At 40.8% G+C, this 16,216-nt stretch overlaps 1 protein-coding gene across 1 annotated transcript in view; it reads left to right on the forward strand.

Moving 5' to 3' along the window:
• Nucleotides 1-16,216, forward strand: part of dhx15 (DEAH (Asp-Glu-Ala-His) box helicase 15) — a gene marked incomplete at its 5' end in the record, with an annotated part of 60,692 nt that overhangs the window by 17,165 nt on the left and 27,311 nt on the right. Inside the window, one exon of the mRNA XM_048602350.1 lies at nt 2,022-2,189. Within this exon, the coding sequence (XP_048458307.1) occupies nt 2,022-2,189 (168 nt within the window). The remainder of the gene's footprint in view (nt 1-2,021; nt 2,190-16,216) is intronic.

The following is a 16,216-nucleotide window of genomic DNA, read 5'->3' on the forward strand; positions in this document are numbered from 1 at the left end:
GATAAGCCTTAAGTAGATTTTTAAGAGTGGATTCTCTGCTTTTGATGCTTTCAAAATGAGCATGATATCATTTATGTTACGAGCAGATAACTTTGATTTTACTCAAATGCGTTTGGGCTTTTGTGCTTTGACACAATTGGACTAAAACTGGACAACTTACTGGATCCTTCTAGTCAATAGGTACACAGGACCATTGACCTTAGTGGAGGTTGATGCACAGTTGGAAGGATAATGGTGCTAACTAGTATAAAGTGTCTCGCATGCTTTTCTTGAACAGTCAAATTCCATGATATTTAGGCAACCTAGTGTAAATTCAAGACCTCTTTTGCTTTTTTGACACCGCATCTTACTATTGAAAAGCACTAAATTGGGCAAAGTCTTGTTAATCTTAGTTTAGACTGAGCGGGTTGCACTGTCAGCTTTTTGATGAGGTGCTCCATGTTCCGTGTGGACAGATCAAGAAGAGCAGGAGAGTTCTCCCAGTGTCCTCAGTAACGTTCTTTATTTTATCTTGGGTTATTTTTCTCAGTGCTGTTTACATGGGATCTTAGCGTGTATAATTTTAAAGCCAAACTTTCTGTAGAAAAATAAGACCATAAGAAATAGGAACATGAGTAGGCCATTTGGCCCTCGAGCCTGCTCCACCATTCAATAGCGTCATGGATAATCCAGCATTCCTCATGTCTACTCTTCTGTGTTTTCCCTGTAACCCTTGATTTCCTCTACTGGTCAAGAATTTATCTTTGTCAGTCTTAAATATACACGTGGACTCTGCCTCCACAGCTGTCTGTGGCAAGGAGTTCCAAAGACACTCGCCCCTCTGAGAGAAGAAATGCTCCTCATCGCAGTTTTAAATTGGTTCTCCCTTTATTCTGAGATTCTGCTGTCTGGTCCTAGATTCTCCCATTCGGGGAATTTTCCTCTCCGCATTTACCCTGTCAAGCCCCTTAAGAATCCTAAATGTTTCAATGAAATTACATCATATTCTTAACTCCAATGAGTTGAGTCCCTACCCGTTCAGCCTTTGCACGTTAGGCAATCACTGTTCCATGGATCATCCTCGTGAACCTTCTCTGAACTCCCTCCAATGAAATTATATCTTTCTTTAGATAAAAAAACCAACACTGCTTACATTACTCCAGATGCGCTCTCACCAGCACCTGATAAGGTTGCAGTACGACTTCTCTATTCTAGTACTCCAACCCTCATAAAGTAAGGGTCAACATTCCATTCGCCTTCCTCACTACCTGCTGCACCTGTGTTCTGGCTTCCTTAATAATAACAGCAGTGATTTCTAGTAAACCGTGAACAAGTAGCTTATAAGATGTGAAGTGTTGTAAGATGTTCTGAGGATGTGGAAGATGCCATGTTAATTGTACATGTGTTCTGAATGCAATTTGCTGGTGCCTTTTTGATTAGCATTGGAAATTGTATATATTAAAGTGTGCAATCTAAATGTCATTATTTGAGTCTTCTAGATTTTAAAGATGTCTCCACCACTATAACGTGCAGTGATTGGCTTAGAATACAGGACAGTATGATAAACCACACCAAGCTGAATACCAATTGTTTTTTTGAATGAGAATCCAAATTGCAAGAGGTGGAAAGAGCCAGCTATGTATAACGAGAGAGAGAGAGAGAGATGAAAATGAATTATAGCAAATATACTCAATGCTTATACAGGTTAGGAGTAAAAATTTGGCAGTTAATCTTATGAATTTAAAATCTGTTCCGCAGGCAAATAATGTAAGTTGTCCAATGATTTAAGCAAAGCACTGTTTTAACATTTTGTTCAAAGAATCAAACTGTGCATTGCACTGGACTGGCAGAGATGGTATTGTTGAGCTATTGGGTAGCAACTGTTTAAATTCTTAGAAATATTTGAGCACCCTTTTTGTACAGTTTTTGAAAAATAGCCTGGATTTTATTCTGTTTCTGTTGTTTTAAATGGATTTTTAAAAGGGGTTCTACTGGAGTTAATTGCTATTAAGCATATGTTTAAATTTGTGCCATTCTGACAGGAAATTGATGAAGCATGTAAGCGGATAAAGCGGGAAATTGATGACCTTGGTCCTGAAGTTGGAGATATCAAAATCATTCCACTTTACTCCACACTTCCACCTCAGCAGCAGCAGAGGATATTTGAGCCTCCGCCTCCCAAAAAACCAAATGGAGCCATTGGAAGAAAGGTACAGTGGTTTTGGGGCAAGATTCTACGGCATGACCACATTGCAAAAAATGCTACTCTTGAGATTCAGTTGTGATGCATTGTGTCTGGAAGCATTGAGCTGCATTAGTTAGTACTGACATTATGCAGGAGTTAAGGCCTCTAAGTTTGAAGACTGCTTGAGCAATCTCTTTCACACTCTGGTTTATTTTGTCATATTTTGTTCTAAAGTGTTCTTATCGAAGCACCTACAGATCTTTTATGATCTTAAAGTGTTTGAAGATACAAATTATTGTTTCATTTGATGAGTAAAAAGGACCAATTTTGTTAATCTAGATTATATTTTTTCTCCCTTTTGCCCTTCTTTGAAACAGTTCGATTTCCTTGCCCACTGTCCTGTGCAGACTTTGGTGAGTGTCAACAGGCTGAATGACAGTACTGGATATAACACCTGAGCCCACTCAAGTGCATGCCTATCATCTACCTGTAGTGATGAGGAGCAGAAAGCCTGACTGACAAAATAGTTTGCTCTTCTAGCTTGGATGAATGTAGCCAGTTTTGTTTTGCACCCGTACTGCTGCTGCACTGGTTTCAGATAACTCCGCATTGGACATATCTGGTACCATCTTACTCCTTATGGCTTAATAGCTGGGATTTCATATTTCAGATGTTCTTCAACTTTGTTTGATTAAGTACATCTGGGATCCTGTGAAACTGAAAAAAGTTAATATGCAATTATAGGAAGTGATTAGGAAAACAAATGGAACGTTAGCGTTTATTGCAGGAGAATAAAAATTTGGGGAGTTTTAATGTAGCTGTACAGCACCTTGGCAAGACTATATGTGCAGTTTTGATCATACTTGAAAAAGGATGCAATTGCATTAATAGTAGTAGTAGTGGTTCAGAGCAGGTAATTTGACTTGTTCTAGAGATGATGACAGTTTACCTATGAAGAGAGATTGGGTAGTGCGGGCCTCTACCTGGTGGAGTTTGAGAATGAGAGGTGATCTTATTGAAATCTGTAAGCTCCTGAAGGATTATGAGGGCAGATACTGGGAGAATAATTTGTCTTAGGCACCTTGCTAACTGTTGGTAATATTACTATCATCATTGTTAGCTACCATTGAGTTTCTGACATTCTTATCAATGGATGTGGATTGGTTACCAGCCTTACTTTCAATAAGTCTCCTTCTCCTTCGCCTGTGTCCACTTGGTTTTATAGCAGCACTTGTGAATTGATTTTTTTTTTTTCTTCCCCTTCATCTGTCCCCTTCCATTTGATCCCTGGCTTTTAGTTAACTGATTTGCCTTGTTCTCTTATGAGAGTGTGATTAGGATGATGGTGAAATATGTTTTCAGTCTCCAGATCAGTCAATGTCTGAACTCATTGGTATTTTAGAAGACTACCCCACATCAGCTGGGAACCCTGACTAATTCCAACTAGATATATGTCTTGGCACATAGGAGTGCATGGAGAAGAGACACCACTATATCTGCATGGTGCAGTGAACTACCTCCTAGTGTTTGTTTTTTCCCATCATTAACACTGAATATCATGCACAGTAGTTGAAAGGATCACAATTTGCTGTGGTCTTTGCTTTTCACAAATGTATTGTCTCTCTATCAAACTCCTTTAGCATGAACATTGAAATATGCAATATTTTTGGCATGTCAGTGAATCTTGGTTTTGTTCATCTGTCGTCATCCCACAACTTGCCTTTTAGTCTCTGTGAAACAGAGGTCTAACCTTTTTCGAGCTCTAATTGTCTTTTCTACCTTATTCCTCAGCTTCTGATGCAAAGTATGTGTACAACCAGTTAGCCCTGACCTTCCTGTACATTGATGTTAGCTGTGCAGCATTGCTTGCAGGTCAGAAGCTAGAAATCTTGCAGTGAGGAACTCATTTCCTGAATCTCTTTTAAAGAATTACAGGCCAGTTAACCTAACATTGGGAGTGAGGACAATGCTAGTCTCTGATTTATAACAGAACATTAATGGGACTGACAAAGGTGACATGGGCTTATGAAAGGGAAATCATACTCAACTAATCTACTGGAGTTCTTTTGAGGATGTAACGAGTAGAGTGGGTAAAGATGTGGTAAAGTTGGATTTCAGGAACGCTTTTGATAAGTTCCCCACATAAGAGGCTAGTGGGCAAAATTACAGCACACAGAATTGGGAGTAACATGTTTGTCTCGATTGAGAATTGGTTGTCAGATAGGAAACAGTGGGAATAAATATCTCTTTTTTTCCTGGGTGGCGGGTCATGACTGATGGTGTACTACAGGGATCAGTGCTTTGGGCCCCAGCTGTTAATGATTTATGTAAATGACCTGGGTGAGGGAACCAAATTTAATATTTTCAAATTGGCTGACAACGCAACACGAAGTAGGATTGAGAGTTCAGGAGGTGCAAGGTGACTTAAGGAAGATCTAGACAAGTTGATTGTGAGCAAGCACATGACATGCAGTATAATGTGGATCAATATGAAGTTATACACTTCATTGTGGGGAACAAAATCAACAGTATTATTTAAATGGTTATATTGGGAAATGTGTATTACAAAGGGATCACTGTGTCCTGTATACCAATAAAAATATACAGACAGGTACAGCAAGCAATTTTTTTAGGAAGGTAAATGGTGTACTGGTCTTTATTGCAAGAGGATTTGAGTTCAGAGTAGGGATGTCTAACTGCCTTGGTGAGACCACAACTGCAGTATTCTGTGCAGTTTTGATCTCCCTACCTAAAAGGGAATATACTCAGCATAGAGGGAGTGCAGTGGAGGCTCACTAGATATTAAAGGGATCAAGGGGTATGAGGAGAAAGTGGTAATGTGGTATTAAGACAGATGATTACCCCATGAATGATACATTAGACCTGAAATGCCAAATGGCCGCTTCCAGCTCCTGGTGTCTATATTTCTCCCCAAAACCTGTATTCACCATGATCCTTAGACCGCTGCATCCAAATCCCTGATCACCGCATATATACGGGAACACCACCACCTGCAACTTTCCCACTAGCCACTCGCCATCCTGATGTGTATATCCCCATAGTCTCTGACTCTTGGATTTAGTATTGTGTTGAACTTTTTTTATTCACTGGGAAGTGCGCCTCACTGGGTGATCAATGTTAATTGCCTTTCCCTAGTTGCCCTTGAGAAGGTGGTGCTGAACATAGAATCAGATAGAATGTACCACTTAACAACATGTCATTTGATCTGGCGTATCTGGTGGTGGACAATTAAGCAACTCATTGGAGGAGGCAGCTCCACAAATGTCCCTATCCTCAACGATGGAAGACCCCAACATATCAGTGCAAAAGATAAGGCTGAAGCATTTGCAGCAATCTTTAGCCAGAAGGACCGAGTGGATGATCCATCTCAGCCCCCTCCAGTGGTCCCCAGATACTAGTCTTCAGTCAATTTGATCCACTCCATGTGATATCAGTAAACACTGGAGGCACTGGGTACTGCAAATGCCACGGGCCCTGACAACATTCTGACAATTGTACTGAAGACTTGTGTTCCAGATGTGCTGATCCAATGCTGCAAGGTCTGGACAGTATCCAGGCTTGGGCTGACCATTGGCAAGTAACATTCACGCCACACAGTGCCAGGCTATGACCATCACCAATAAGAGACTGCCCTGTAACATTAAATGGTGTTACCATTATTGAATCTTCACTATCAATATCTTTGGGACTACCATTCACCAGAAACTCAGCTGGCTTAACTATATAAATACAATGGCTACAAGAACAGATCAGAGGTTAGGAATACTGTGCCAAGTAACTTACCTCCTGACTCCCCAAAGCCTGTCTACAAGATGTAAGTCAGGATTGTAATGGAATGCTCCCCACTTTCTGAATGGGTGCAGCTCCAACAATAATCAAGAAATTTGGCACCATCCAGGACAAAGCAGCTGTTTAATTGGCTCCACGTTCAGAAGCATCCACTCCCATCACCTCTGCCACTTAGTAGCATGAGAGAGGGGAGGCGATGGTATTAACACTGGATTGTTAATGTTTTGGGGATCCAGATTTGAATCCTGCCATGATAAATAGTGGAATTTAAATTCCACTAAAATCTTGAATTAAGAGTCTAATGATGACCATGAATCCAATGCCGATGATTAGAAAACCCATCTGATTCACTTGTGTCCTTTAGGGAAGGAAACTGCCATCCTTACCTCGTCTGGCCAACACGTGACTCCAGACCCACAGCAGTGTGGTTGACTAGCTTGTAACTGCCCCCTGGGAATTAGGGGTGTGCAATAAATTCTGGCCTAGCCAGCAATGCCCTCATCTCGTGAATGAATAAAAATAAAATGGTATGTACTAGCTACAAGATGCACTGTATTGCTCCTTACCACCTTCTGATCCATGACCACTTTCACTTGGAAGGACAAGGGCAGCAGATGCATGGGAAAACAACCACCTGCACATTCCCCTTCACTCACCATCCTGACTAGGAAATATATTGCTTTCACTTCTGGGTCGTTGGGTCAGAATCCTGGCATTCCCTCCTCAAGGATATTGTGGGTTAATCTACAGCATGTGGACTGCGGCGGTTCAAGCAGGCAACTCCGCACCAGCTTCTCAAGGGCAACTAGGGGCTAGCAATAAATGCTGGCCAGTCAGCAACGCCCATGCCCTATGAGTGAATGCAAAAAAAAAGCTGCATTTAATCCTTCATTTGCCTGTGTACCTAGATCCTTTTTTGATCCCATTGTCACATTTTATTCTAAAGTTTCATTGATGTTTGTTTTATCTGCTGAATTTGTGTCTTATTTATCGACATTCCTGTGTCCCTTTTATCCTCACTGCTACTGACTGATAACTAGTGGAACTGATTTACTTATTGATTTTCCATTTACTTAATTAAAATTTGTCATGATTCTTAATATCTTTTTGACTTTCTGTTCTGCTGGAGTTTCCTTGTGTTGCCTTATAATGGCTTTGATAACTTGTCACAGCAAGATGACCCATAGAAATTAACACTTCGTGGCCCATTACCCTCTTGCTTTCGTACACAACGCCTCTATTATGGACCAGACCAAAACCCCCTCAAAATATATTAAGATGATGGTCTCGACCCTAGCTTTTTCTTATTTTCAAGCTAATTTGGCAACAGCCTGTTGTTCTAGGGCTATGATTCTCGCATGGGGTACTGTATAGTGTTGGCATGCGAGAGGTCCAGGGTTCAACTCCTGGATGAGCCCAGGTTTCTTATTAGGGGCAGCATGGTGGCTCAGAGGTTAGCACTGCTGCCTCACAGTGCCAGGCCTGGGTTCGATTCCACTCTGGGCAACTGTTTGTGTGGAGTTTGCACATTCTCCCCGTGCTTGCGTGGGTTTTCTCCCACAGTCCAAAGATGTGTAGGTTAGGTGGATTGGCCATGCTAAATTGCATTTCAAGGATGTGTCGATTAGGTGGGTTTTCGGGGGATGTGTTTGGGTGGGATGTTTTGAGGGTCGGTGTTGACTTGTTGGGCTGAAGGACCTGCTTCCACACTGTAGGGGTTCTATGAAGTGTGAGGTGTAGCTTTCCAGATGCAATTTGATTGGTGAAACAATTGACTTTAAGTAAAACATGCTTTGTGTATTTTAACAGCAGTGTAAAAACAGACTAGAAAAGTAAAAGAATTGGCTTAACTGTAACTCTATTGAAATGCTTAACAAAACAATATATACTTTATTATTAACTACTACTAATTAACTGTTCCAATATGTCTTATAAACACCCTTGCTAAAGGCAACTTCAGTAAAATAATTGCCCCGCGTGCAATTCTAGCAGCAGGAAGAGAACCCCAGCTTTTAGCTGTAACAGAGAGGAATAAGAGCTTCCATGTGCAGCTTCAAGATTCCAGCAATTGCTGAAAGCTAAGGCTGAAAATCCTGGTTCTGTGGGAACTTGATCCCACCCACTCAGAGTGCTTCCATTGTTCCAATTTGTTAAAACGTCTGCAAGGCCTTACAAGCTGTTGACTGTATTGGTTATGAGCAGACTGTTCAGTACCTCTGTCGTAGCCTTTCTTCATTTTTTTTAAAAAAGGACAAAATATACTTCTTAGAAACCACAGTATTAATAAACTGTGGAATGCATATATGCTTTAAGCACCTTTTATCAACCATTGTCTCTCCTTTTAGAAGATTTCTAAATCTGAATTCCATCATCTCTGCTCTCTTTTGAAAATTGCCATTCATTGAAATCGTCCTCTGATTATTCACCTGTGTTAAACAAACTGCCTGTCCTTAAGGGATGCTACTTTGGGAAAGTTGAGCATGAAAGATGAAAATCTTTGAGATGAAAAAAAGCAAACTCATTGTAATCTCATTGTAGTCATTGTGATGACTCACTGTTTAATTGGAAATGGAATTGGATGTTACTACTGAGAGAGATGCTATTTTAGATAAAATGTATTTTTCAAAGTTCTGTAGTGACGCTCATGGGCTGGGGAGGAGCTCCCATTGGCTGTGATAGAGAACTGTTATACTTTCAAGTACTTGGCAAACTTGAGGACAGGAAGGCATGGCGATACAGAAATGTAGTATGTGTATTTTTGAGGGTGGGGCAGGGGCGTGGAAGAAGTTAGAGGTGGTTGTGAGTAGAATACAGTTGGGTGCTGGCCAGCATAAATGTTCCTTTTTAAAAACAGTTTGACATTTGAGGAGCCCAGGCACCTCCACTTTAGTATTTTGATTGAGAGTGAGAGTTTTAAGAAGTTGTTATATGGGTATGCATAGGTCAGTGAAAGCTGCATTTGTGATCTTGTTTCCCTGTGTGATTGGTCTCCTGTTTGAAATTTGGCTGTCATTAGGTTGATGGTACGCAATTATGTACAAATCACCATGGCCAGTGATTGGAAGCTATGCTATTCATGTGCTTGCCTTCCTCGATAAAGGTTGCGGGGCCCTGAGAACGTCCAGGTGAAAATAAATCTGGTAATTTGTTCCAGTACATTCTGGAGAATGCATTTCAATACTACCTTATGCCTGTACATGTGGAACTGCAGAGTGAATCAGCAACTGGAACGCTGATCAGGTCAATTTACACCAAGTTGAATGAAGCAAACCTATTGTCTATTACTGAAAATCTGGTGTGGGCCTTACAGCTGATGCAGATGATTTACATTGCTACTCAGCCTCCTTTGTAACCAGCATCTTGATATGACTGTACCAGACATAGTCATAGAGATATACAGCCCACAGAAACAGAACCTTCAGTCCAGCTAGTTCATGCTGACCAGATATCCTAAATAAATCTAGTGCCGTTTGCCAGCTTTTGGCACATATCCCTCTAAAGCTTTCATATTCATCTGCACATCCAGATAACTTTTAAATGTTGTCATTATACCAGCCTCCTCCACTTCCTCTGGCAGCTCATTCCAAACATGCACCACCCTCTACATGAAAAAGGTGCCCTTGGGCCCCTTTTAAATCTTCCCCTCTCACCTTAAACCTATGCCCTCTAGTTTTGGAATCCCCCAACTTGGGGAGAAGACCTTGTCTATTCACCCAAACCATGCCCCTCATAATTTTATAAACTTCGACAAGGTCACCCCTCAGCCTCCAACGCTCCAGGGTAAATAGTCCCATCCTTTTCAGCCTCTCCCTATAGCTTAAACCCTCCAACCCTAGCAATATCCTTGTAAATCTTTTCTGCGCCCTTTCAGGCTTCACAACATCCTTCCGATAGCAGGGAGACCAGAATTGAACGCAGTATTCCAAAAGGCAGACTCCTGAGGTTAGCCTTGATGTCAATTGCAGATTCTGCAAACATGTTGCTGTTTAAATTTTTTTAAATGGTGATATTTTACCCTTTCTAAGAAGACATTAACTGTTTAGCTCTTCTGAATTGTGAATGTTACCTGTCAGTATAAGAAACATTGATGCAAAGGGTGATGAAAGTTTTGAATGAATTGCTGTTGTAGGTAAGGTTAAGATTTAAATCTGTGACTGAGATTTTTATTGCCCCAAGTGCAGTAGTAGGAGTTAGGGTCCTTGATCAATCATAATTTTGTTTAAAGTATTGATTTACAGGCTAAGTGACCTTCCCATGGTTCTGTTTGCTGCATGTTGACTATGTCTTGCTGTGCACTGACATGGTCTGCATTGTTATCAGGGAGGTTGTAAGTCGAACTGAACATTACTATTATCAGTGAAGAGCTCCCATATCAAAGGGCAAGTCGTAGAACAAGCAGGAGCTCGTTCCAAAGTTGCTTTCTGAAATGGTGTGTTGGGCTGTGATCACTGATCTTGGACGACTGCAGCTTGTTTTCCTTCAGTGTTAGTACTCTGGTGATAGCAGAGCTTCATATTACATCATTGATTTCAGTTTGCGGGTTTCTTGGAACCATATTTGATCTCATGGAGTTTTGATGTTTAAGGGAATTGCTTGTGCCATACTCATTTATTTGGTTTTGTAGATATTTTCTAATCTATCTGTTCAGTGATGTTATTACACACTTCGGAGCAGGTGGGATTTGAAACTGGGTCTCCTGGTTCAGAGATAGGGGGCACTACCACTGCAGATTGCTACCTGAATGGCTGCAAGTTGGGAGAGGGGTGTGTGCAGCGGTACCTGGGTGTCCTTGTGCACCAGTCACTGAAAGCAAGCGTGCAGTGGGCGATTAAAGAAGGCAAATGATATGTTGGCCTTCATTGTGAGAGGTTTCGAGTACAGGAGCAGGGATGTATTGTTGCAGTTGTACAGACCTTGGTGAGATCACACCTGGAATATTGTGTGCAATTTTGGTCTCCTTTTTTGAGGAAGGATGCTCTTAGTCTTGAGGGAGTGCAGCAAGGGTTTACCAGGCTGATTCGGGGGATAGTGGGACTGACATTAGAGGAGAGATTGACTAGGTTGGGATTGTTTTTGCTAGAGTTCAGATGAATGAGGGGGTATCTCATAGAGACTTATAAAATTCTAACAGGACTGGACAGGGTCGATGCAGGGGGAATGTTCCCGATGGTGGGAGTGTCCGGAACCAGGGGTCACAGTATGAGGAATCTGGGTAGACAATTTAGACAGAGATGAGGAGACATTTCTTCACCCAAAGAGTGGTGAGCCTGTGGAATTCATTACCACAGGAAGTAGTTGATGCCAAAACATTGAATGTATTCAAGAGGTGACTGGATATAGCACTTGGGGCGAATGGGATCAAAGGTTGTGGGGAGAAAGCAGGATTAGGCTATTGAGTTGGACGATCAGCCATGATTGTGAAGGATGGTGCAGCAGGCCTGAAGGGCCCAATGGCGGCCTCCTGCTCCTATCTTCTATGTTTCTAAATAGTTTTGTCAAAAGTCTGAGTGCCAGAGAACTTGGATGTGGGAAACACCTATAAGATATCATGTGATAGTCCCAACAACTGTCAGCCATGGTTAGTTATTAATATTCTCATCTCTGAGCTAAAGGTTCCAAGTTCAAGTTTCATTCTTGGCTTGAGACAAAAGTCAGGTTGATACTCTAGCACCATATTAGTGGAGCATTGTGCTTCTTTGGCTGTGAAGTACTTTGACATGTCTTGTCTTGTGCTTTTTAATACAAGCTTCTCATTACTGATTACTGCCTATCCACCTCTCACCATGTGTCTCTTTTTTTAAAAATTCATTTATGGGATGAGGGTGTCACTGGTTTGGTCAGCATTTATTGTCTGACCCTAATTTCCCAGAGGGCAGTTAATAGTCAACCATGTTGTTGTGGGTCTGGGGAGTTGCATGTTAATTCAGATCAGGTAAGGATGGCAGTTTCACTGCCTAAAGGGCATGAGTGAACCAGGTGGGTTTTACTGATATCATGGCCATCTTAGACTCCTAATTCTGGATATTTATTGATTTTTAAATACTGTGGCAGGATTCAAACCCGGATCTCAGGAACATTATCTGGTTCTCTGGATTAACAGTCCAGCGATAATATCTGTAGGCCGTCACCTCCCCTAATTACATTTATCCTGAGGCATACCTGGGTAATTTTCCCCATTGCAACTAATGACTATGACAATGAAATAGATTGTTCATTAGGTAGAGCAGAGTTGATAGGCTGAATGGCCTGTTTCTGCTCATAATCTTTATTACTTCTGGTTCACAGGTCATATTCAAACCTACAGCTGGGATATTATTAGAGATTTAGCTCTAGCCACATCATAACTTGATGAAATCAGTAAAACTAACTGCCACTCGCATCTCTAGTGGTGGTGGGGGTGGGGGAGGGGGAGGGGGCGGGAGCGGTGTCAATGTAGAATTTCCCACTTTGCATTTCTAACTGAAGATCCTTGCAGGGTCAGTAGTTTGTCCCATTCCCATTTTTTGCTTTCCCATGGGTTGTTGATGGGACTGTTCAAGGAGCCGCCTCCTTATGTTGCTCCTTGATTGCCACCATTCTTGTCTGAGTACTTGGCTGTGGAACTGCTGAACTGTTTTTCTCTTGAACAAGCAGCTTGCTCTGTTTTATAACCAAACCACTTGTTCAGTCCAGGGTCTGGGCTGGTCTTAGTCCTTGCATGCAGATCTACACCTTGAGGTTCTAGATTAAGGTGGTACTTGCTTCTGCTGATGGGTCATGCTGCCTCAGAGTTTCCCACTTTATCTGCTGTTGGGATGTTTTATTATCTTGAAAGCACCACGTTAATGCAATTACTGTCCCATTCAGCACAGCAGCTGTGATATTCATCTTCGCTAGGATTGAACTGGTTATTCTTACTAACTGTTTAGGTGAAATGATTATTTACCATGGATCAGTATGGCAAAGATGAAGGCAAGTCGCTTGTTCGTTTCCCTAGGCTCCCTTGCAACATTTTGTCTTGCAGGACTTGAACAGCTTGACGTTAGTGTTAGAGCGCTCTTGATAGATGTTGAAGTTCCTGACCCAAAATTCTTTCTGTTCCTTAGGTTCCCTCTGTGATTCTTCACATAATCCACATGAGTTTTAACTGATTTGTTAGTTTGGTTGCAGGGAGTTAGCGGGATACTTTAGTTATGTTTTTGGCCTGCAGCAATGGGAATCAGGTCAGTGTTCAGGATTCCCAGGCCATGTGTGCTATTGTTTTTCCCTTTACTCTCTCCTATCCCTGAACTCTGAAATGACAGGCTCTACTTGGAGACATTATTGAGCAATGTGTGGATGTGGCCAAGTAGCATGGTTATCTGATAATTGTTATATCAAGCTGCTGCTTGTAGACACTGGGAAGACTTCCATACCAATGCCCAGAGGTTGATGCAAAGAATGTGGACAGTTGGACTGGGCTGAAGTTGCTCGAATTGTCACAATCCAGTGCCCAAGTTGCTGTTGACTGGTCTGCGGTTTATTTCATTTCTGCTTTCACAGCAGTGGGTTTTGGAACTTGCTGGGCCATTTTGAGGGTGAGCTAAAAGTCAGTCTATTAATTTTGGAATGGTGTCATGTCTAAGTCAGTTGCAAGTTCCTTTGCTTGAAGAATAATTAGTACTGTGTGCAAAAGAGGCAAAAGTATTTCGTCATCTGTCAGAATGATTGAAGGCTTCACTGCAGGTTACCTTTTAAGTGCTATGTTCTACTAAAATGGTAATGTGGACTTGGAAAATATAGTCTAGCTTAAACATTGGAATATTATTTGTGGAGACAGCAGTAAGTCTTGCGTTGGGTTGAATCATAGCAAATGTTCAAGGGTTTGCATTTTTTCCAAAGGATTAAAAGCCTGCTAACAACAGTCCATGATTATTTATTGACAATCAAGCATAACTCTGAAACATTGAACATTAAGCAGTGGCACCTCTTGCTTAGATTGCACCAAAATAAATATTTTTAATATTTAAAGAAAGTTTATTATTTAGGAGTTTGAATTCTCCCAGCATGTTAAAACCTTAGCTGGCTGTTTCACACACAGATTTATACTTTACTTTATTGCGGACTAAGCATTCTGTTTTATACCGGAGGTTTCTCATCTACTTCGAAGGAAGTTTTAGAACTTTATCAAATGGATGTGCAAGCTTTCAGGGAGAGAAAGGAAAGGAATGAATACAAAATAACTGGCTTACATTGTTGATAGGGGTCCAGAGATTAGTCCCATATATAAAAGGCACACAACTGAATATTTTAATGTTTAATCAGAGTGCAGCTGAGTCATTTATCTAAATCTCTTGGCTCTTTTACTCCAGAGAGTTGAGTGGTATTTATGGAAAATTCACGTGATTATTGACGCAAGGACACATTGGGTTAATCTCTTTCCAAGTTTTGAATATCTACTTGCTTCCGTCTGTGACACACTACATTTTCCACCAACATGCAATGCAAATGTTTAAAAATTCACTCTGTATCTTCCGAGAGGAAAGCCAAGTGTTTAAGTTTTATTATAGACTGTTAATTTAGGTGGATATGTGGAATGTACCCAGCAACGTGCAATCTTGATACTAATTGATTTCTGAAAACATTTATTTGTGTTGAGGAGAGTGCTATTTAAAGTTTAAAAGTATTTTCTAATTATTATGGTATTAAATGTTTAAATGTTCCAGAATAGCTAGGGAAAGGTAAGTAGGGAAATGGCTAAAAGAACTTTTTAAAAAATTAACCGAAGTACTTGGTTAGAGCCATTGAATTAATATTCAAATTGGATGCAGGCTAAAAATATGTTGAAAAGGAATTGTCCGTTAAAAATGCTGTTTTCTTGGCAAAAATGCTGATTTACAATTAAACCATATGTTTGGTATACTGAGGGCAGAGTACTGACAGGAATTAATGAAAATGCTGATTAAGTGTTTTCTATTTCTGACCGTGCTTCCCCGCGCCCCCCCCCACCCCACCCCACCACCCCCACAGCCATTTACTCCTGTGGTGTTGATGACAAACGTGGATACAGTTTCAAAGGAACTGGCTCATTGACCAGGACTTTGCTGGAATAGGCATTATGGTGTATTAATCAGTCAGCAGGTTGTACAGTACTGAGGGTGTTATAGTCAATGTTAATCTACTTTTCGCTACTCTGTTCGCATGCTTGGTTTCCAAAGTTGTTACTAGAATATGATAAGGAATAAGGATCCCAGTGTCATTTCCCTCCTTAATCAAGAGGTGGCAAGGCCAATTGGAGCTGGTTGGCTCAGATTCATTTATTGCCAATGGAATCTGGAGAGCTGGCTAATTTATTAACTGAACATGGACATGTGGATTATACAGCATAGGGTAGGTGCTGCCTCTGTCTGCAGCCAATTGTCTGTGCTGACTCTTGGTACGAAGTATCTTATTAGTCCCATTCTCCTGTTTTTACCTAAAGCCCTACAAATTTTATGGGTTCTTCATTTCCTCCATTTAGTCTTACAGCATGCTTTCCAACAGAGAAATATATGCAGCAAACAAACTGTTGAAATGACATTTTGCCATTTAAAAAACATTGAAAATGACTTATTTGTATGCTAAAAGATGCATGATATATTTATAGGCTGTATCATTCATTTGGAACCTTATTTTAACTGTGATGGTGTGTTCAAGTTCATTAACTGATGAGGCCACTTGGATACTGCAGCCTTAGATACTGGTATGACACTAATAAAATGGTAATCTTATGAAGCAGAAAATATTTTCATATATATCTCATAACTTGGTGAATCAGTGTGCGTGCTTGGACTGAACCTACTGCACAGTAATTGCTATTTCTGAGCAAGTTGCCATGTATGCAAAATTCTTGAGAACATCAAGAGCCGTGACTCTGCAATGGATGTCTGTTCAGGGTATCTCAAGAAACGTTTATTGGCTCTTACTAAGCTGTGGTCAATACATGTACATAATCTTATAGTTTTTGCTCTCCGCATCGAGTCAAGTTAGAAAATTGTAACTCTGTCAACATGGTCCACATTATGCTGTCTCTTTCTGTTGCTAACATGTCGTTAGGTCAGGTTTCGAGGCTTTCAAGTCCAAAATAAATTTGCCTTCCAAATTGTACAAAATTTGCTATTTAATAACACAAAATTATATCTGTATATTAACAATTTTACAGATGATCTCCAGATTCCAAATGTGTAATTCCTGTAGGTTAGTATTCTGGTTAATACTGTGGGTGTAATAATATGTGACACATTG

This window comes from Rhincodon typus, chromosome 1, assembly GCF_021869965.1.
Source record: "Rhincodon typus isolate 14 chromosome 1, sRhiTyp1.1, whole genome shotgun sequence".
NCBI lineage: Eukaryota > Metazoa > Chordata > Chondrichthyes > Orectolobiformes > Rhincodontidae > Rhincodon > Rhincodon typus.